This window comes from Schistocerca piceifrons, chromosome X (assembly GCF_021461385.2).
Source record: "Schistocerca piceifrons isolate TAMUIC-IGC-003096 chromosome X, iqSchPice1.1, whole genome shotgun sequence".
Taxonomy (NCBI): domain Eukaryota; kingdom Metazoa; phylum Arthropoda; class Insecta; order Orthoptera; family Acrididae; genus Schistocerca; species Schistocerca piceifrons.
The window spans coordinates 71,574,604-71,598,706 of record NC_060149.1 but is presented as its reverse complement, the minus strand read 5'-3'; the positions used below and the strand labels follow the sequence as shown (position 1 = coordinate 71,598,706).

Sequence of the window (24,103 nt, the reverse complement as noted above, 5' to 3'; positions counted from 1 at the left end):
CAACAGGTAAAAATCACCAGACTGACATACCAATTTGCAGTCAGGGTGCATGGGATAACCACATGAGTGTTCCTGTTGTTATATGAAACTGCACGCCATACTATAACTTGAGGAGTAGGTCCAGTGTGTCTAGGCCACAGATGGGTTGGTTGCAGACACTCCCCTGGCCTCCTTGTAACCCACACATTGCCATCACTGGCACAGAGGCAGAACCGACCTTCATCAGAAAATACAACAGTCCTCCACTCAGCCCTCCAATGAGCTCTTACTTGATATCACAGAAGTTGCAAATGGTTGTGGTTTGGATTTGAGTGGCTCAGAGCTGTCCTTGAAGTAACTAGTTGTAACAGTTCATTGTGTCACTGTGGTACCAACTTCTGCTCAAATTGCTGCCACAGCCACAGTACAATGCACCACAGCCATACATCAAACATGCCAGTCTTAGCCTCTTGGTAGTGCCACATGGCCATCCAGATCCCAGTCTTCTTGTGATCTACCTTCCCATGACCATCACTACAGTGGCTACATTCCTGCCAAGTCTTTCTGCAATGTTGCAGAAAGAACATCAAGCTTCCCATAGCTGTATTCCACATTCTCGCTAAAACTCAGTGAGCTGTTGATAATTGCATCTTCTTTGTCTTAAAAGCATTCCTGACTATCAAGTCACTATGTCTAATCTCAAAGGTAACTAACACTCATGGCTGGTACAGTATGTATTTATAGCAAACCTGGTTTGCACCCTCGTAGTGGCATTACTTGTGTCACTCTTATGTGACTGCTCAGAAATCTGAATAGACATCATCTTTAAGTTGTAGAAATATGCCTACCAACTTTCATTTATCTTGTACAACTGAGTTTTGGTGGTGATATTTTTTTTCTAGTGGTGTATTAACTATTATTTTAAACCTGTATATTTTAAATAAGTTATGCACTACCATCAATGTATTAAGCATTTTACTTATTTTTGTGCTGTTTTAATCTGCAGACATATTATAAAGTTTTTTTTTTTTTTTCTTTTTGCAGAGGCAATGTCAGCTTGGGACTCTCACGAGGAGGGACGACTTGTGTACCGATATGGTGGAGAACCTGTAGGTGCTTTCCACCAACCATCACTTCGACCACTTGTTCCGTCAGTAGCACATGCTTTGTTTTTAGATTTAACACATGATAACCCTAGTCCCATTGACAAAAGATCTGTGTTTGATTTGCTTCCAAGTACTGCTCTTGTGTCAATGGCGTGCTGTGCATCTGGTAGCAACAGAGGTTATGATGAACTGGTTCCACATCATGTAAGTTTTTTGAATCAGCAAACTACATATTTCTCATTATGTCAAATTATTTTATGTTATACAAATGTGAAAAGGAAGTATAAGAAAATCAAATATAGGTAACAGCATACAAAAAACAATTATCATTGAAAGAAAAGAGAAGTAAAGCCTTAGTTGACAAATGAACTTAGAAATGGACAAACTTAAGTGACAAAAGTTTCTCTAACTTTGTCTGGTGAGCCTTGTCAATGGAAATTGAGGATGATCCTCACAGTTGATGTTTTTGATATGAGTTTCAATATATTTCGTCTTGTGCTTTAGGCTTACTATTGATGCTTGTAGATTTGATGTTCAATGATACCAATTCTTTCATTATAAAAATATGTTTTCCTATATTTTATGCATTTTCCAGATTCATGTAGTTGATGAATTCAGACAGTATGCTGCTTGGACTGAAGATGATGATGCATCAGAAGGTGTTGGAATTCGCTCAGGCATTATTTCAGCTAAAAAGGCTTTGAACAAATTACATTTTGATTTGGGAATGTCTGGCTTTAACCAGGTAAATTTAGTCTTTAAACATTTCCTTCTAAACATGATAACTTATGGCTACAGTCACATGTTCCCATAATGTATGTTCAATGTAAGTTCTTTACTTGTACCTGTACACATATACAAGAAGTTTCACTTCTCTCCTTAAAAATTCCTAGAATGCCTGGAGTACTACATAAATAATGGTATGAATAGACATCATGCCAAGAGACATATTATTTCTTGTAACTGTTAGTGTAAGCTATTAGCAATTGTATTAGCAGAACCTGATGTTTTATTTTGTGACAAGACCTACACATCCAAATATTATAAAACTTTGATGCAAGAACCAGGAGAAATGTAATTAATTGTAAATGGAATCAGATAATATGTAGCACAAGTTGCAAATGGATTTATTCGTTCAATTAAGACCAGTTTTGGGTGATTATAAGACCATCTTCAGTTGAGCAAAACTGCAGTAGGAAAATGAAGAAACTATAATAAAAGGTTGTATACCAGCTAGCACTTGTTAAGTTTTCATAATAGTGAGAATTCACTGCCCAGATGTAAATATGAAGTTCATACAGTCAGGTTAGTCAGAGTGAAACATGGGTTTCACACCAGATAATCAAGGAAATTACCTAAAGAAATAGGTAGTCAAAGAAAGAAGAAAAGGAGGGAAAACAAGAGAATATCAATGGACAACATAAGAGAACTTACACCATGCGGCACTTGGCCGCCACACACTGGACACCAGGCTGCAGGATGCTGAAAGTCACACGTGAAGCTGAGATCCAGTTTGAGGTGGTGGTAGAAGGAAGCTGCGCATGAAAACTAGCGCCCTTCATGATGTTAGGGAAAGTAAAGCCATCGAGCAGTGAACAGCAGCAGAACTGAATGGTGTGATCATTAACAAGGTGGATACATATGTAACTAATTAAAAATGGTTAGATGTACATTGTCAAAGTACTTAAGCAAATAAATAAATAAATTAATAAATTATGTGCTTCAGCATAAATTGTGGGAGTGCCCAACCATCAATTATAAATGATGTGAAGATAACATTTAAATTTAGAAAATCCAGAAATGGACCATTAGTGGCTAGTTGGATACAAATAAACTAAATACCATGTCAACTGAGTATCTCCAAGGTGAAACAGTATCAGTTGGGGAATAAAATTAAAATGATATAAAGAAAATTACAATTCCTTTGAGAGAGAAGTTTGAGAGGAATATTGGCAAGGTTTGAGTGCTATTGCAAGAAAGTATAATTGTTTAGAAGGTACATGTGCTTCAGCATGGTTTGCTCATTTAGGGTTGTTGAAGGGTTCTTGGTTAAGTTGTACATAATTCCTATTTCCTCAAATTAATTAAGGACATGGCCTTTCTGATGATGATGATGAAGGATACTCAAAATGTTATTTATGTCAGCAAAGGAGTGCCTATTGACTTTCAAATGAGTGAACAAACTGGAATTAGAATTATTCAGGTCCTGATGTTCCTTGAATTGGATTTTAAAAGAATGCCCCATGTGCTCAATTTAGAGATGTTGGCACTCCTTGCACTTAATTTCATAAATGCCTGAGCCCATGTGGTGGCTGTGATCCTAGCTTCATGGTGCCTCTACTGAGAACCAATTCTGTTTGGTATAAAAAATGCCGTGTTGAGCACCTAGGAAGTACTACAGGTTTCTGACATAATCTGCGATGGCTTTTAACAAGATTTGTCTTAAGTAAAATGTCATTATGAATTTTATCAAATGATTGTTCAATAGAACCTACATTAGTTCACCATGTTACGTACATCAACTGATGAAAAAAGATATCTAAAAAGAAATCAGTGTGTTATATTCTAAGAAAGACTTTTTAAAGAAGGAAACTCACATTACTCATTTGGGATTGGCTAAAGAACTTAGTTCTTTTACTTTTGAACATTCATACATGCATATTATACATACTATTAATTTTTAAACAAATGATATTATGCTATCTCACAAGATGAAGCTTGAGAGGCTCAGCGTGACCTGTAGAAACCCTAAAATGCAACTTCTGGTTCCATAAAAAGGTTGGAAACTGCACTAATATTGGTTTTAATAATGATACAACTGGCTTACTAAACAAAGCTCTGTCTTATAACACCAGTACAAAATTTTTTTAGACCAAGCTGCATGCAAAGCCTCTACTAAAAATCATATTATTCTTAAACTTAATGAGGCTGTTACCAATGAATTTTTTTAAAAAAAAAAAAAAAAAAAAAAAAACAGAATGGGCAGGATCAGCATTTCCTAGGGCCCCTAATGTCACTGTTTCTCAGAAAAGATCAAGGCACTTCGTGTAGCATTAATAAAAAACTTCAGCTTAACCAAGCCCTCGTCATACATGTGGACATGGGCCATACATCTGTTACCTTACGTGAAACTGACTACATTCAAAAAGCACAAGAATTTTTATCTTCCAATAATGTACTCATCTGCCCTTTCAATCCTACTGCTAATTTGTCACTGAAACAAAAAAAGTACCCTTTTGCCTATGAAGCCTAGAACACACAACTTGCATGGCACACTTAAGATCTGTATATAAGAGTGGTTCCCCTCTGAGACCATTTGGTAATGCAGCTGATTCTTCTGATTATCTTTTAGCTAAAGAGCTAAATAGTTTTCTGAACAGGCATTTTTATTTTCCAACCTCTGATACTGTGAAAAAGAGGGACAAACTCATCGAACTTTTAAATCAGACCCCAATCACCCATGGCACTTACTTAGCTTGGATGTCACCAACATATATACAAACATCCCAACTAAAGAAGTAATCCCGACTGTAGAATCCAATATAAGGTAACATGCTAACTTAGATTTTAAAGCAGTGAATGAATTTCTCACTCGTTACTTTAAATTTGGTAATGTTGTCTACAAATAGCTAGTGCACTAGTCATGGGATCTCTCTTAGCTAGCATTATTGTCAATATTTGTCACCTACATTGAATACCAGTTCTTCCAACCTTTCCCCCATTACGTCCAGAATGTTGTTTGCTGTAAACATTATGTCAATGATGTTTTACTTCTCTACAGTGGTACTAAAGGTCAAGTACAGCAGTTTCACCAATATCTTAACACAGTGCACCCTAATAATCAATTTTACATTGCCATTTTTAGATTTAAAAATCATTTCACAAAATGATAAGATTCTCATCACATTTTTAGCAAAGAGACCACAACTGACAGTATAATTCACAGCTTATCAAATCACCCACAGAAATATAAGATGGCTGCATTGAGTGTAATGGTGCGCCTTTCTACCTAAGCAACCCTCAGTGGACAGGAATATAAAAATGAGCTTGAAATTACCAGGTATATTGTGAGTTCTAACGGCTACCTAATTCAGCTGTGGACACCCTTATCCAGTGAAGGACTTCATAGTATTCACCATGGGATTACCCTGACACCCATCAATGAGGACATTCCATGTGATTCATGCAGTAAAGTACACTATTTTGGTACTATTTCAGGTAAGGTTGGCCAATGGCTCAAAAAAGATGGAGCCACAGTGTCATTTTTATACCAAACAGAATTGGTTTCCAGAAAAGGCACCTTGAAGCTAGGATCTACAGCTGCCACATGGGCTCAGGCATTTATAAAATCAGGTGCAATGATTGCTAGTGCCGCTATATTGAGCAGACATGACACTTTTTTAACATCTGATTCAAGGAACATAATGACATTAATAATTCTAAGTTCAGTCATCTGAAAGTCAGAAGACGCACTGTTGGTGACATAAATACCAAGTTGAGTATCCTTCATCACCATGACAAAGGCTGCATCCTTAATTTATTAGAGGAAATAGAAATTATACACAGCTTAAACAAGAACCCTTCAACAACCCTAAACAAGCAAACCATGCTGAGGCTCATGGAACCTCCAAATAATTATCTTTTTCTGAAATAGTACTCAGACCTCCCCAATATGCCTCTCAAATTTCTCTCTCAAAGGAACTTTAATTTTCTGCATATCACTTTAATTTTAGTCACCAACTGGTACTATTTCACCCTGTGAATACTCAGTTGTTATGATAATTAGTTTATTTTTATCCAACTTGCCACTATTGGCCCATTTGTGGCTTTTTTATATTTGAATTTTACCTTTATGCCATTTTTAACATATGGTTGGTCACACTCACTCTTTATGCCCAAGCATATAATTTTTTCATTTTTTAATACTTCGAAAATGTACATCTAACCCAGTTTTAATTAGTTACATATTATGCATCCACCATTGTTAATGATCAGGTTAGTCAGCTCTGATGCTGTTCACCACTAGATGGCTTTACATTCTGTTGAAATACAACAGTCACCAATTTTCGTGCTTGGCCTCCTCCTACCACCACTTCGTACTGTATGTCGGATCCATGTGTGGCTGTCACCAGTCGATGACCTGGTGTCTAATGTGCAGTGGCCACACATCTCTTTGTGTAAGTTTTCTTACATTGTTAATTGATATTCTCTTAGGCTTTCTTCTTTTTTTCTTCCTTTGACTGCCTGTTTCTTTTGGTTAATTTTGTTGATTACCTGGTGTGGAACCCGTGTTTAATTCTGGCTAATCCAACCACATCATCATCATATTTACAGTTGGGCAGTGAGTTTCCACCAGCCAAGTGTTAGGTGATATATGGTCTCTTGTTATAGTTTCTCCATTTTCCTATTGCACTCTTGTTCACCTGGACATGGACTTATAATCATCCAAAACTGATTGTGATTGAACCAATAAATCTATTTACAACCGAAGTGGTTTATTATCTGATTTCATGATGCTCAGTTGCCAATGTCCTGCAACAAAATTTTATAATTATAAATGGGAGAACCGTTGAAGAACAAAGAACTGAGCTGTCAAGAAAACATCATTTAACATTTTTAAGAAAAGATCATATTCTGAAATTACTTTTTTCTCCAGTTTACAAAAAGTTTTCTGAGATTCTTGCAGTATTAGTTGAAACTGAGCTACATTATTCTTGCATTTATTCCTTCAATTACTATATTTGTAACCAACTCACTTATATGGTGATTGTACCTAATGCCAATCACTCTTGCAATAATGGAATGAGCTGCAGATTGTTAATGAAAGAAGAGATGAGTGTTTAATGTAATGGGAATACTGTATGTTTAATAAGTATCTTAGCAGTAGGCTAAATAAACCCAACCAAAATGTAGTGATATGAGCTTTTCTACCTGTTTTCCTTTCATGGATTCGCATTTTGATTTCTTCTAGTTTCCTTTTCTCCATTTATCGCTCAGTTCAATTTACACTTTCATACAATACTGTGCTTCAAATATACACCTACATAAATGATACATATTGCCGTATTTTCTAATTAGTCAATCTTCCACTCTCAGAACATATTCTTTCCCCTAAAAGAGAAGAGCACACATTGCGCATTTGGTATGTCAGAACAGCAAATTAGAATTATGCTGTAAGTCTTGTCCAAGTTGAAATCACTTTTTACTTTCCTTTACCACTTTCTTTGACATTCAGTTTGCCAATTGTAACTAAACCTATGTCATTGTCATCACTGTCTGCAACAATTAATGACTAAAGTGTGACATTACTCATGAAAAAACACCTATTAAGCATTTATAGCCGTCTCATTTCTGTAGAATATGTTTAACTAGTGACCCCTCCACCCCCAGTTTTGCCAGCCGGAGTGGCCGAGCGGTTCTAGGCGCTACAGTCTGGAACTGTGCAACCGCTACAGTTGCAGGTTCTAATCCTGCCTCGGGCATGGATGTGTGTCATGTCCTTAGGTTAGTTAGGTTTAAGTAGTTCTAAGTTCTAGGGGACTGATGACCTCAGAAGTTAAGTCCCATGGGGCTCAGAGCTATTTGAGCCCTCAGTTTTTTAAAGAATTGAACTTCAGTGTAAATTAGAGAGACTGGAACCCACACAGAGATTTACTGGCAATTGTTCTGCCCTCAGACTAGGGACTGATGACCCTGTAATTTGGTGCCTTTACTCTCCAAACCAATCAACCTCAAACTACACAGGTGCACCACCACACTATTTATTTATTTTGATGACTTCCCCACTTCGGGGGTTTGATTTTTGACTATAAACATTGGGGGTGTCTTGGTGTGCTAATGTGATGCTGTTTCCACATTAGGATGCTGTTTTAATGTAGCAAAACTGGTTGTGACAATAAAGAAATCACCAATTACAGCTGTCTTGTGATTCATTTTACTTCCATTCATTATTAAGTTTAATGTCTGTGGGTGCCTGAATTACAAAGTTCTTTTTCCTTTCATTAATTATCTGGGTTGCCAGGGAGAAAAAGTTTTGAAAAGATGTGTAAAGTTTGTTGGAAATCATTAAGTGCGCTTATTTTCAAATACTGGATGAATATAATGTGGATAATTAGCACACTGTGAGTTATGCTGCTTCAAGATGTATACACAGTTTCTAACTTTAATACTTGATTTATTGTGTTACATCTTTAATGTAAGACTATACATCTTACTTAGTAGATTATGACAGCATTTTAAATTTTTCAGTTTGATCAATAATTATATGAAATACTGAAAATCAAATTTTTGTTGCTCCTAGAAGTCATTAGATAAGCAACCTGCAACTATGACTAGGTGACTGTATAGTATTGTATAGATTGATATTAAGGATGACTGCTTTTGTGAAATTTTGAAAGACAATATTTAAAAAAACTCCAATCTGTAAAGTGTAAGTGAAGAAACAATCAATGTAGAGAAGCTTACACTAGCTAATATGCCCTTACACTTGGTGTTTTCAGTGTGCAAATCTAGTAAGTCACATGAAGTACTATAGGATGGGAGACCTCAGAAGCCTTTCCAGATTTTTTACTAGATTGGTAAATGGGAGCAGAACATTCTTAGTCCAGGGGATACAATTTTCAAATCCACTGGCAAAGTACAAAGTGTTGTATTTGTGTACTTACCCTCTCCCCTCCTGTAGAATGGCATACTAAATACCAAAAGAAAAAAAAATATAATTACTGAAACAAATATTACATGAATCATTTTCTCTGGAATATATCAGGCAAACATGTTACACACATCCCTACAAATTTTCACACAAGTCAAATTTAAGTGTGTATTTATACTAGATGGATTTTTGCATAATGAAAACACTAAATACTTAAAAATATTTCATTACCCTAAAAATATCCCACAATCTCAAAAGCATCTCATTTAAAGTATAGTAAAAACAGAGTATTATCTCAAAGTAACCTTATTTGTACAAAGAAGGACTATTCCCACTGAAATGGAGATGTAAACAAAAATATATAACATAAAAACCTACCATTTGAACCTTCTTGATGTATCCAACTTTTATTCCCCTATTGTTCTTATATATTTCAGATATTTAATAGCATTATTTTAACCTATATTCCAGGTATTTGTTGATCAAATGGATGCTGACATTGTTGCTGTTACTCGGCACTGTCCTGCTACCCATCAGTCTGTGGTTTTGGTGGCATACACAGCGTTCCGGCATCCAGACACATATTTCAGTCGTGGGTTTGTAAAACCATTGAGAGTAGAAGGCACTGTTGATGAGGTCATTTTGGAAGCATCACTTTTCCACAAGAATGCAAAGTAAGTAAATCCTATCCCAGATTATCTGTGTTTAATGTTAATTCTATAATAAATTTTCTGCATCAAAATTCAAGCAGGGAAGGTAGTTAATGATTACATTTTCATTACATATATCTGAGTGACATGATTAAAATTAGATTTGCCAAAAAATAATACTATTAACACATTTTTCTCCTTTAGGTCTGGAGGGGGTAGATTTCAGAAATACGATAACTTTGTGAAAGATGAAAAGAGAATAAATGGCCTACAGGATTATGAAGTAGAACTGAAGGAACATATTCCATTGAGTGAGTCTCAGATGCTTCAAATTGGAGATTCTGGTGATCCAAATGTCACACAGATAAATTTTAAAAATTTTCAACCTGGATCAGTGGTTGCAATCAAGTAAGTGGATTTTTTTTCCAGTTGCTGTAATAAAATACTTCACCTTTGTTACAAAACTGTATCTTCATTTTAGAAATGTTGTGACTTATTTTTCACTATTTTATCTGAGATAATGAATGTTAATGTAAGAATGAATGCTATACACAGCAGAAATTGAGAAAGCTTCTCCAGTGCTATCAAGAACATACAATTGCATGGACACTGCTGTTGAAGTTAGACACTTCAGTCTCCTAAACAGAAAGCAATAAGTTGTATTTGGTAGATGATAAGGTGCCTCAACATCACCAGAATGGGATATCATCACAAGTCGAGTGCCTCAGGGCTCAGTTCTGATCCCCCTACTTTTGTTATTTTTATTAACAGTCTACTTCTCTGTACAGAATATTGTAAATTCACCACCTTTGCTGATGCCACTATGGTACTAATGGATAATTCATTAGACAAACTGAAGGCATCAGCTAATAAGGTTTTTAGGCATATTGTGAGCTGATTTCATAGAAATAGCATTTCTGTTAATTGCAGTAAAATAAACTTTATGAAGTTTCACACAACCTCCAAAGATGAGGAAATGGAAGAAATTTTATATGACCAGCAGCTAGATAGAGTGTCCTTCAGAATACCTGGGATTACGCACTGATAGCAAACAAAACTGGCCAAATCACATACTTGTTCTGCAACTAAAGTTTAATGCACTGTTTGTCAAGTGACTGGACATGATGCTTGTAGAAAAAAAGAGCTCCCAAGCAGACAAGTAACACTATTGCTTTGAATATTTCTTTTGTATGTAGTTCTGGAGCTACAAATTGTGTGAAATATATTGTAATGATAGTCCACCAGCAGCTCATTATAGTTCATTTCATACTATATTACTATATACTTTATTAGGCATAGTATAAATACAGACATGCCAATAGACAGCTGGACTTGGCATTCCTTTAGACATTGAAAAGCACAACAAGAACTACTAAAAGTAGCAAGCATTCCTAATGGCAGATAATTGTCCGATGACATTCTATTAGGTGTCCCTGATGGATACACAATCACTTGTAGTTGTAGTGTATTGTCTCAGTGTGAACAGGCCACAAGCTGGACTGCTATCTGGCATTAACGATACAATCACTTTGAGTCATAATCCAATGTCTATGTGCAAATGGGCCACAGCATCAACTGCTGTCTGGCATACACAACTGATAAATTTGATGATAGTTCTATTCCAGTTCCAAAGCTCAGAGTCCTCAGCTACCATGGACTAAGGCAAAGGCATGTGGTTGGCCAGCTGCCTTCTCTGGGGGATGGTGCAAGGCAAAGTGTTTCTGGAATAGCAGCTGGAACTCAGTCCAGAGTCATATGGTGTAATGGTCCTGGTCCAGTGGCTCAGAGCCAGCTGGCTCACTGTGGCTGTGCATCAGCATATATGTACTATAGCAGTGAATGCACATGGTGCGAATTACTTGCAGGCATGTGGCCTGGCTAATGTCAGTAGTGCCAAGATTCTCTCACCTTCTATTGGCGATGAACGTGTTGTGTGTCAGGGACACGGGCGCCACTGGTCGCAGTGGTGTCTGGGCCATAGTTTCTTATGAGAACAACCCATTGTTGTTGTTGTTGTTGTTGTCCTGGACTGCTGTGTTTGTTCCTTGATGACATTGCGTTGGCCTGTGTTACTACTGTTGATATCTGGAAAATGCAGCACCAGCAGGCCCATGATTTGGCAACTCGCAGCAATGATCTGTATTGCTCATGGACTGTGTGTAGGATACAACATCCCTTCCCTCTCCCCCTTCGCTCCTGGTGGAAAAAAGATGGGTGACCATTACAGCTACTTTGAGTCGAGATGACTAGCACTATATTCCTTCCCACAAGAAAAATAAAACCAACCACCATGACGACAAGGGATCCAAGGGAATCAACGGCAGCAATCAAGGGCAGTGTCCAGGACCCCAGTTGTTGGGAGCCGCTGCGGAAAGGGCTGCACCTGTTCAGAAACCAAAAGAATGTACATCTGAAACAAACAGCCCATTGGAATGGCTGTTGTAGAGCCAGAAGACATGGTACTGAAATGTATAATCAAAGTCTGTGTAGAATGAGGAAAGACTACCATAAGGCCAGGAGCTTCGTAGGTGAATGTATTGCACGTGGATGAACACAAGAGTGACTTGTGCTGCAGGAGTGCTGTGGCCCTGAAAATGTGTGTCAGGAGCACAAAGGAGCACTTGTGTGTAAATTTGACACCAGAAGGAAAATCAGTAAAAATATGCATTTATTAGGCACAGGAAGAGAAATTCAAAAATGTGTGCATGAATTAATTACTAGAAAGAAATTTGGTAGGAATGTGTGTGGATTAGACACTGGAAAGGATTCAGGCAAAGTATGTGTGTTTGAGGCACTGGAAAGAAATTTGGAAAAGCTGTGCATGTGTTAGGCACAGTGAGAAAAAAACACTCAACAACTGGAGGCTGAAGTAAAACAATGACCCTGTGTGTGGAAGCACTGTGGTAAGAAGTTCTGGTCATGGATATCACCTGAAAGTTCCTGTGCACAGAAGCGCTGGTCGAAGTGTTCAGATTGTGAGTCACAAGTGATAACATATGGCACTGCTGGCTAGAGTCCTGCGAGCATGGTGGTGCATCAGGGAAGGCTGTTAGACATTTCCAGTAGTGTGGCAATACCACAGAGTTTGAAGAGGAATTCTTATGTTCGTTGCATGAGGTGCAATAATAATAGCAGTTGATGGGTCACATATGTGGTGACATGGTCATATTAAAATGATAATTGCACATTAGTACACAAATTTGGAAAATGTCAAAATTTTTGCTAATGACTGAGATGAAACATAGCAAAAATTGTTTGTCATCATTGCCATCTGAAGTGACCGTTCCATAGTGCATGAAGAAAGAACAAGTTCCCAAGTAGAGAAGTAATCCTATATGCCTTATTAGGCACAATATAAATACAGAAACTGTAATAGCCAACTGGGCTGCCATTGCCTTAGACATTGAAAAGCACAAGAACTTCTGAATGTAATGAGTACTTGTACTATCAGATAGTTATTCAGTGACACTTAATTAGGTGTCCGTGATGGAAATACAGTCACTGTGAATTGTAATGTAATGTGTAAGTGTTCAAAGGCCACAGTCTGGGCTGTTGTCTGGTATGGACAATCCAGTCACTATTTATCTTTAAATTTTGCAGATTTAGATATTTTTTAATGTTTATTTACAAGAAGTCATTCTTAGGTGTGTGTGTGTTTGATTTTTTTTTTTTTTTTTTTTTTTTTTTTTTTTTTTTTTTGGGGGGGGGGGGGGGCGAGATGAAGAAGAAGTAGTAGAAAATTGATGTTACAGAGTTACAGAGAATATTCTTGTCCACAAATGTTTCTGGTACTTCTCTGTTTGGCTATATCTTACACCTCTCTCTCTCTCTCTCTCTCTCTCTCTCTCTCTCTCTCTCTCTCTCTCACAGGCACACAGGTGCACACATTTTTTTTGGGTCATTATACACAATCAGTGGCAGAATACTAAAAATCTATTTCCAGGTATCTAATGAGTACTCCGTATTAATATCTAATATTACTGCTCTGCATTCATCACATATCTTATATTAAATGATCAACACACAAAAGTACATGAATTTTATTTTCTTGTTTGCCATCTGTAAAATTTAGCCTGATCTGTATCTGAGTCATTTCTTCACTATCATCTGGAAACAAGTAACTAACTAATTTCACATCAAAATAAATTAATATGTTCCAGGGTTTCACTTCATAACAAGGCAGCAGAGGCCATTAAAAAATTGCGAAATTTTGTATGGCTGAGCAGGCTACCTCAACAAGATGCAAGCTCTCATGATCTAGCAACTGAACTGAGCAATATTCTATCATCACTAAGTCTTTCTGATTTAAATGAAGCATTGTACCGCTGTGATAGTGAGGAACTGGATCATGGGAAAGGAATTGGAGTGTATAACATCCCAGGTTTTGGTTCTTTGGTTTACTGTGGTTTGCAAGGTAATGCACAATTAAGTTGTTACATTTTAGTCTAAATATAGATTTTAATGTATTTTGCTTCCAAATAACAAAGATTTCAGTTTTTAATGTAAATCACCAAATGAGGATAGATAACTAGAAGAGGCTTTGAGCAGATATGTTCATCAAAAAGGATGACAACTAGCCAAATTTCCTTCAGAGAACCACTTCTGTGCAGCCAGACTGCCCAGTTGGAGAGAGTAGCTTTTTGTTTGTGACACCCATTCACACATGAAATGAACAAACAGTGATACATTGATACAGGTTACCTGTTCAAAACCAGTGTCAAGTGAGCAAGTGGTATTTATACTGTGGATTGGATATAGTAAATAGCAAACAACAAATACTCATTGACTCTGTTGAACTCTTTTAGCTTATTCATGACTTGTCATTTTCAGTCAACTGAGACTCAGAGATGTGTGTTGCTCAGTATCTACAGGGTATTGAGATGATGGTCCTCATGTATGCGGAATAAGTCAAATATCTGAAACACATTTTCATTTAAGAGGGAATATCAAACTTGTTACAAACATTTAAATGTATGAACACTGAGGAGCACAAGGCATTGATTAGGCTACTGTAGCCAAGCATGATGAAACAGATAGTAGTTTACAACATTTTTTTACATAAGACTTACAAAATGAGTTGATTCTACTAAAAACTTCATCTGTGGAATATAAGGAGTTGGCTACCATTAAATCCCTTTAAACTGAAGTATTGGTTTGGAAGTGAGATATTTTACTGATGATAAATTTCTTTAACAAATAAATATACTTTCTAGAAGTTGTTAGCATTCTCAGTTTCTTGAACATGCCTCAGTTACATGTTCTTGAGTTCACACACCATGCTTTTAGGCTCAAAAAATACGTTGTCTTACTGATTTACCGCAAAAATGATCCCTTTTGACATTACATAATGAAAGTATGCAAAATATGCTAGCTTTTTTATGTTTACACCACTGTATCTGACAACATCCATATTGCAAATAAAGATTTATTTGAGTTTTTCAGCAGTAATGTGATTGTTGTATGCTGCTCCCAGATGAATTTATTATCAATTTTTAATTCCAAAAAATTTGACTGTCAACCTTTTCCATCTGCTTGTCACCGTATTTCATACATATGCTGGGAGGAAACCTGTTACAAGTTTTGATTGGCATGTAATGTTTGTTTTCAAAGTTTAGGTGCACAGAATTAGCTAGGAATGATTTACTAATATCCTTGCAAGATTACATTAGCCATTCTTTCTACCACTATATTTGATTTGACATTTGTTGCAATATTTGTATAATTTCCAAATAAAACAAAATTGGCATCTGCTATTGCTACTGATGAATGTTCAGTAATATAAAAATTAAGGGTCCTGAAATAGAACTTTGTGTTACACCACATCCCATTTGGATGATGTCCGATAGCTTAATACAGAAGTCTTTTTTCCTATTGACACTCTTTAGTTCTTGTCTGAGAGATACAATTTGAACCATTTTGTAGCATTTTCTGGTGTGATATAATGTTGCATTTATTTAAGAGGATATTGTGTTTAATACCACTGACTGGTAATACAGTATACCAGTAACTTCTAATTTATTGTCTAATGGATTAAATACATTCTTGATGTATGTGAAAATAGCATTCTCAGTATAAGAATCCCTTAGAAATCCAAACTGTGATTTTGTCAATATGTTATTCCTAGTCAGATGATTAAGTGTCTGCTTGTATATCACCTTTCCTAAAATTTTCAAGAATGCTGGCAAAAAGTTAAACTGGACAGTAGTTTTATGGTATTTCTTTATCTCCTTTCTTATGCCGAAGCTTAATTACAGCATATGTCAGCGAGTGAAGAAATGTTCCAGGGACAGGCACCTAGTTACACAAATAACTTTAAGTGTTACTAAACTCACAAGAAGACTCTTTAATAAAGTTTGTAAGTGTCTTATCATAACCACTAAACCTTTTGTTTTTATTTCAAGCATTTTGTGGTAGGTATTACTACTTCCGTTGTAGTGAGGGCCGTATTCATATTATTAAGTTATTTATGATGGGTAGCCTGTGATATTCCATGACAGCTTCCACTGAGCCTGACAACCGCATCTTTTCAGTTACAGTTATGAAATGATTTTTAAAAAGTTTTGCAACACTGCATCCACCTGTTGTCAATGTATAATTTACTCTTAAAGCCATCTGCTACTCATCACCTCTCCTCTTTCACTATGTCACATACTGTATTTATTTCATTACCTGATGTGACTATTTTTGTCTCGTAAAACATTTGCTTCCGTGTCTATATTAGTTTCTCCAGTAACTTGCAGTATGCCTTGTAATCAATGACAGCAACAACATCAGAGCTTTCTCTGATAGACAGATGTCTCCTTTTTGTTCTACAAGATACATTTATTTCTTTAGTAACCCATGGCTTTTTTGTAGAGTTTGGTCTCATCTGGGTTACTTTTAGTTGATATAGTTTTCAAGTAAGTTAAGAACATTATTAATAAATGTGTTGTGTTTTTCATTCGTGTCATGAGCACAGCATGCATCACTCTAGTTCTTGTGTCTAAGGTGGTTTCCAAAAGAAACAGTCTTTTGGTTACTGTAATCCTTCCTGGACTCAGATATAATAGATATTGTATATTGATGAGTATTAACATTTGACACGAGGGATGTATATCATGGTCTTAGAGGCCATTTACCATTGGTTTTATCTTATAATTTTGTTCATTAGATCTTTCTGTAAATAGCAGTCTGCTTGTGTCTGTGTATGTGTGGATGGATATGTGTGTGTGTGCGCGAGTGTATTCCTGTCCTTTCTTCCCCCTAAGGTCTTTCCGCTCCCGGGATTGGAATGACTCCTTACCCTCTCCCTTAAAACCCACATCCTTTCGTCTTTCCCTCTCCTTCCCTCTTTCCTGATGAAGCAACAGTTGGTTGCGAAAGCTTGAATTTTGTGTGTTTGTTTGTGTGTCTATCAATATAACATTTTGGTAACCTACAAATTTTACGCAGGGATTACAGAGGAACTGTATTGAAAAGCTGTTTTATAAAAGGAAGCAGATGCATTTTAATGATGTACTGCATTAACTATAGTTGAGTTAGAACTCTTGTTTTCCCATAAACTGTTGAGTGAGTGATATATTCTTGACACGAATGCTATAAAAAGTAATCTGCCTTATTATTTGTTAAATTTTACGCAGGGATTTCAGAGGAGCTGTATTGAAAAGCTGTTTTATAAAAGGAAGCAGATGCATTTTAATGATGTACTGCATTAACTATAGTTGACTTAGAACTCTTGTTTTCCCATAAACTGTTGAGTGAGTAATATATTCTTGACACGAATGCCATAAAAAGTAACCTGCCTAATTATTTGTTAAGAGTCTGATTAATACATTCCTTTGGTTTCCTCAGGGATTAAAAATCAGCTCTTAATAACTTAACACAAAAAATCCAAGTTGATATCTTTCTCAGCTCTGTTATTTATGATGTTGTTTTTTGAGTTTTGTGACATCTTTTTTCCCTCATTTTAACAGGATTTATGTCACTGCTTTGTGATATAACGCCAATCAATGATCTTGGACATCCATTTTGTAACAATCTACGGGAAGGAAACTGGATGATAGGTAAGTCCTTTATTCAGGATTGTCAAATGCTGAGAGTGCAAAGAAATGTGCTGTCACTCAAAGTAATACATTCCAATTTCAGATTATATTTCTCATCGGCTCAAACAGTACTCGGGCACTATTGAACTTGGTCTGTGGCTGGAGAAGAGCATGGCACCTCTAAAAGAAATTCCACGTTATTTGGTGCCAAGTTATTTTGCTGTCATCATTTCACTGACATACTTGCGCTTACTAAACCAAGCATGGAGTCTGATGTCATTGTAAGTTTATGAATGTATATAGAGTTGTATTTTAAAAAAGCTGCTAAGTATGGCTTCAAGATTCACTGTAGTAAAAGCTGTTGTTTGATAGAAGCAGTACATACTGCTTAGAAGAGCAATATCAAAATTTATTTGTGCTTCATACAAACTTTGCCAGAAATATTATTTGCATTGAGTGCTAGTATAAACTTCTGAGAGCAAGCTAGACTCAAACTAAAAGCCTTTTGATTTGTAGTTAATCACCTACCCATTTACCTACCAAGCCACAGAACTCATACAGATGATTGGGCATTCAATCAAACAGGTGTTATACAGGGTGTCCCATTTATCCTGACCACCCTACATAACTGTTTGTCCAAATGCAAATTACAAAATGTTTCAAGCAAATGTTCTTTAGCCATCAGGGGGCATCAATCAGCATGATTGCCTTTGTTGTAGCTTTGTTTTTTACAAATATATGAACAGCAGTATGACTTTTTTAAATGGTACCCTGTATTTTTTATTCAGTAATTCATTTCCTCTCCTAAAGACCTATTCAGAAATGTATCACAGTGTACCATTTACTGGAACATGACGTTATTAATTACATTACACAACATTGACTTTGAGCTCGGGATCACAAACTCATCCATTTGCTGGAGTTGTCTGAAAACAAATGAAAACCAAGTAAAAACATAACACAAAATTGACTTTGACTCTACTCTACCATTGCCCAGGAGCAGAAAATTCAAAGGTGCTCAAAGCGGTGACCCTGGACACCGATACACTGGTGCACTCGTTGAATGAAAGAATTATTTACTGCTTCCAGTGCTGCCTGCTGAAGAAAATTACAAGTAACCATGATACATTCCTGCATATCCTCTGGAGTTGTTGGAATACCATGATAGACAACATCTTTAATGCATCCCCAAAGAAAAAAGTCCAGAGGATTTAAATGAGGAGTCCTAGCAGGCCAAGTAACTGTTCCTCCTCGACCATCCATCTGGCAGGATACCTTCAGTTCAGAACACAATGTGCAGACAAGGAATTATGTGCTGGACAACCATCATGTTGATACCAAATAAACGTTCTGGTTCTTAGCGGCACTTCATCCAGAAGAGGAGGAAGAATTTGTCTGAGGAAGTTAACATAAGCTGTGCCATTTCGACTACCATTGATGAAGTAAGGGCCAATAATTGTAGTACCAAGCATCCCACACCAGACATTAATTCTCCATTGATTCTGATGTTCCACCTGTCTAAGCCATCATGGGTTGTTGCTGGACCAATAATGCATGTTCCTTGTATTTACCTATCCTGTGTTTGAGAAGGAACATTCATCGGTAAACAGAACATTGGAGAAGAAGTTCAGGTTGGTGAGGATTTGCTGCTGTGCCCACTGACAGAATTGTACGTGTTTCTGGAAATCATTCCCATGCAATTCTTGATGTAGGGGGTAAGGATGGAACCGGTGATGTGTAAGAATACAATGTACACTGGTTTTAGGAATGCCAATCTTGTGTTCAAGCTGTCGTGTGCTCACATGTGGATTCATAGCAACAGAAGCAAGAATAGTAACATCAGCAGCTTCATCTGTGCAAGTGTGTTGTCATGGGTTGAACCTTTCTGTTTCCTGAAGCATTGCAACAAGATGAGAAAACATCCATCAGGAAGGTGGGTTCTTGTCAGGATATTGTTCTCTGTACAGTTCCACTGCCTGCGTAGCATTTCACCTACCTTCAACACAACAATAAGAGAGATGTTATGTCGATGCAGTTTGTAGAAAGGACAGCCTTTACTGTATGCCTAATGTACACAACAGTCTTTAAAAGGACTAAACTACTGTACTAAATGTACCCGTACATAAGAAAACAGTATTGAAATTACTGTTCTGCTAACTTACCTTCCCTATAGATGAGTAGCATTTCTTCCTTCTCTTAATTGGTGTACATTCTGTTCACACAACTCTTCAACTGATGATGGTTGATGGAATGACAGGTGTGCATTCTGCTTATGTTTATATTTGTCCTCTGTCAATATCAGCATGTGGATGTGTTCCGTTACCCCGAGTACCTGCACTAAATGCTGGGAATGTCAATGTCAATGTTGTGTTATATAATTAATAAAGTTGTGTTTGAGTGAATGGTACTCTGTGATACATTTTTGAATAGGTCTTTAGGAGAGGAAATGAATTACTGAATAAAAAATACAGGGTGCCATTTAAAAAAGTCATACTACTATCATATCTTTGTAAAAAACAAAGCTACAATGAAGGCAATCATGCTGATTGATGTCTCCCTGATGCCTAGAGAACATTTGATTGAAACATTTTGTAATTTAAATATGGACAGACAGTTATTTAGGGTGGTCAAGATAAATGGGACACCCTGTATATTATGAAGTGGTAGAATTTACTCTCCACAGTGATAAAGTGTGACTGGTTGTGTCTGCTGAGACAAAGACACTTGGAAAATATTGAGGAAATGCGACATTTCATAAATGACTATCAGCCAGAAGCATTGTTAGAAAATTCAGGATGTGGTGTCTGGTAGTCAGGGTCATGGGGGGCAGATGCTCATCCTGGCAGAAAATCTCAGTAAAATCGTCAAACCTGTCTCTGAGCCCCCTGGTAGACATTCTAGGATGCCATCATTCATATGGTGAATGATATGTGTTGGTTGATTGGTTAGTGGGAGTAAAGGGACCAGACTGCTACGGTCATCGATCCCTGATATGTGTTGTATCCTGCTACTAGTGTACGAGAGTGTGAATGCACCAAGTGTAAAGTCTTTGTGCGTGTGTACGTAAATTGACCACCATCTGTATCAGCACAGACTGGCCACTAGAGGCCATGTGTAGGAAGTGCGCACACGGCAGTCTCAGCTATGCCATCTACTGCCAACTCTCACCTATATACACATGAAGCAGTGATGACTCACTCTTCTATGTTTTTTTAGTTTGTACCACTTACATCAGTTGTTCTCTGCATCGATTCTGTTGAACCTTCTTATGATTCTTTTGTCTTGTTACATGTGGAGTTAGGAGAGGCTTATCTCCATTATTGTTCAGACGTTTATGAATAAAGCCATATTTGTGTTACTTGGATCCACTTCATGTACTACTTGGTTACTACACAATTGGTGACAAGGGTGGACTGGTTTCCGTGTGTGTAGTCTTTAAGTGCAGTTTCATCAGGTTTAGTCATTATGGATGCTGTGCTACTGGCCCTGACTGACTAGCTTATTTTGACAGTGAGCAATTTGTTGGCTTCCATTAACAGACAGGGTACCTTTCCATCAGTCTAATCCACCCACTTATCCTCTGTATGATGATTCAGCTGAGGATTTGGAAGCTGAAGAAAAAAGACTCAGGCAGCATTTTTTGGCTTTTGGTGTGACAGACTTGAATTTGCGCAAAGGATTATTCATACCATGGATTCTACCTAAGGTGTATCAATTACTGTGTCAGCTTGCCCGTTTACGAGAACAGGAAGCTCTTACTTTTGATTACATGTGCAGTTTATTGTCCAACTTCCATCACAAATGAATGCATGTCATAGCAGCACAAGTTGAATTCCACTGATGCTGCAAGAAACCAAACCGGTCATACAGAGTGTGGTCAGCCAAACTTCACGGCCTTAGCCATTAAGTGTCAATTCATTACTGATGCCACATAAAAGCTCTTATGCAGACTCTTTGAAGTGCAACACAATTATCTGTTTAGCTCTGTACAAGGAAGTGCACCAGGAGGCTTTACTCTGTGAAAACCCCATGTTGGCAGAAGTTTAGCAAATAGCACAATCTTTCGAAGTTTCTCAGGCAGCAGGTGACCAAATTGAAGTGTGGAATGATGTGGTAGTGCTGTTACACCAGGACGACAGCTAGCTTGCATAAGGAAGTGGCAGTGGTTGCAGTAGACATGTGGGCCCAGTGCCGAGCAGATCAAGGCCAACCCACACAGCTGCGACTGCCACAGTGCCAGCCTCAGCATTCTCTGTTTCCATCTTTTCTTTTCTGTTTTGTCGGGCATGAACATTTGACATGCCCTAAGTGCTAAGCTACTTGTAATGCTTGCCAGAAGAAAGGCCACATCGCTTCCATGTGTCGTTCACCAAAGAATATGGACATGGACATAAATTTTGTGTCTCCAATGCTTGTAATTTCTGCCAAGTTGTCCATTGAATTAAGTGTTTTTTGCCAAATGCTCCAGCTACAGGTCGACACAAGTGCTGCAGTGAATTGAATTCTCAAACCTATGTGAGTTTAGGCTCACTGCCTTCGACATCAGTCACACAGAAGCTGGTTAGTTATAGCAAACAGAACATTCCACTGTTTGGACAATTTATCGCTTCTGCCTCTTACAAATCAGTAGTTCACTCCATTACATTTTTGGTGGTTGCTGATGCTGGTGTTGAGAATGTGTTCGGGCTGGATTTATTTCAGGCATTTGGATTTTCCATCACCAATGCAGTTCACCTTATGTCCAATCACTGTGGCCCTCAGGGGCTCAGAATTGATTTGCTGGGTGCAGGCTTGACGACTCCAGGGTTCCTGAGCTGGGGACTGGTAAACACCGCCAGTTCCCTGTCATCGTAATCTCTGGGCATGCTTTAGCGACCACTGCACCAGGCAGTGGTGTAACGTTGTGTGTCTCAGGGAGTGGGGATCTTGGCTTGACCACCTGGATTGTGAGGACGGGGTAAACCTCTATAAAATCTTGATATGGAGGTGTGCTGCATGCTGATGGATTGCATGGCTGTTGAGGTGGAACAGCCATTAGCGGGCAACCTCTGGGGAACCTGCCACACGTCAGTTGTATAAGGCTTACTCAGGCATGCGAGACTGTCTGAGTGGACCCTTATTTCCCTAACTGCTCATGGGACCGAGGTGAAACCCTCAAAATCATCATCTCCTCCCAGTGGGAAAGGTGTTCTGCCTGAGAGTATTCAGACCCATTCATCCAAAAGAATGAGAGAGGCTAGTCATCCTGATAATAAGAATACTTTTGGCTGCAGGAACAGGGCTCATGGATTCATGAATAACAATGTGTTTCTGGTGATAAAGAGGAAGAATGGGAAATTTGAAGTGTCCCCCTTTTATATCCATAAGGGTTTGGAAGGCCTTGCTGGAAATATTAAAATCTATGAAATGATTGTGTAATGGCTCATTGCTGGTTGAAACTAACAATAATCAATGTAGAGCAACAAACACACAGGAATCTACATCTACTTGATTACTCTGCAATTCACATTTAAGTGCTTGGCAGAGGGTTCATTGAACCACAATCATACTATCTCTCTATAATTCCCCTCCCGAACACCGTGCGGGAAAAACAAACACCTAAACCTTTATGTTCGAGCTCTGATTTCTCTAATTTTGTTTTGATGATCATTCCTACCTATGTAGGTTGGGCTCAACAAAATATTTTCGCATTTGGAAGAGAAAGTTGGTGACTGAAATTTCGTAAATAGATCTCGCCAAGACGAAAAACGTCTTTGCTTTAATGACTTCCATCCCAACTTGCGTATCATATCTGCCACACTCTCTCTGGAACAACTGAAAAGACTGCCACTTTCATTGTCACATTCAATTCTCTGACACTGCCTGAACATCTTATGGTGGGGTTCCTTCAACTTAACATTTGGCCTTATATTCCAAACCCTATGCAGTGCTATAAATACCAGTGTTCCGGCCATATAACCATGACTTGTGAAGGTGAAGAGATCCGCGGGAACTGTGGGAAAGATGCTCATGATGCTGGGACTGACAGCCTGTCTCCAGCGATCTACAACTGCTCTGGAAAGGCAATTCTGATACCTCTCCTCAAATCAAGAAAGGACTGCATGTGTCCCAGTAGTTATTGGAGTATCGTCTTAATGAGCTGCGTAGGAAAGACCCTGGAGCGAATGGTTAACCATCATCTGGTCTGGTTGTTGGAGATCAGGCAACTCTTTGGCTGCTCTCAGTGTGGATTCTGGAGATTTTGGTCCACTGTCAACAATCTGACCCTCCTAGAGGTGGCTATTCAGCAGGCTATCCTCTGTAAGCATCACTGTATCGGCATATACTTCGATATAAGTAAGGCATACGATACTACTTGGAGACGTTGTATTCTCACCCAACTGTATCAATGGGGCTTTTGTGGCCACCTCCCCATCTTCATATGGTCTTTACTGTCTCAGAGATTTTTTAGGACTTGAGTTGGTGACACACTGTCTGATTGATTTGAGCAGGAGAATGGTGTTCCTCAGGGCAATTTTTTAAGTGTTACCCTCTTTTCCATAGCCATCAACAGTATCACATCTATGGTAAGAAGTCCTTTACAGTGCTCCTTATTTGTAGATGATTTTGTTGTTTTCCTTCCTCCTCCAGTGTTGCAACAGTGAGCCCTCTGTTGCAACTTACAGTGCGGCGATTAGAGGAGTGGGCTGCAAAGAT

General features: G+C 37.9%; 1 protein-coding gene across 3 annotated transcripts in view; it reads left to right on the top strand.

The window, feature by feature from the left end:
• LOC124723211 (glycogen debranching enzyme) overlaps window positions 1-24,103 on the top strand; it is a 211,486-nt gene that overhangs the window by 141,633 nt on the left and 45,750 nt on the right. For all 3 annotated transcript variants that reach the window (XM_047248399.1, XM_047248398.1, XM_047248400.1), the window contains exons 12-18: window positions 1,024-1,289; window positions 1,681-1,830; window positions 9,208-9,410; window positions 9,591-9,794; window positions 13,547-13,800; window positions 17,339-17,428; window positions 17,511-17,688. In XM_047248399.1, coding sequence (XP_047104355.1) covers window positions 1,024-1,289; window positions 1,681-1,830; window positions 9,208-9,410; window positions 9,591-9,794; window positions 13,547-13,800; window positions 17,339-17,428; window positions 17,511-17,688 — 1,345 coding nt within the window. The remainder of the gene's footprint in view (window positions 1-1,023; window positions 1,290-1,680; window positions 1,831-9,207; window positions 9,411-9,590; window positions 9,795-13,546; window positions 13,801-17,338; window positions 17,429-17,510; window positions 17,689-24,103) is intronic.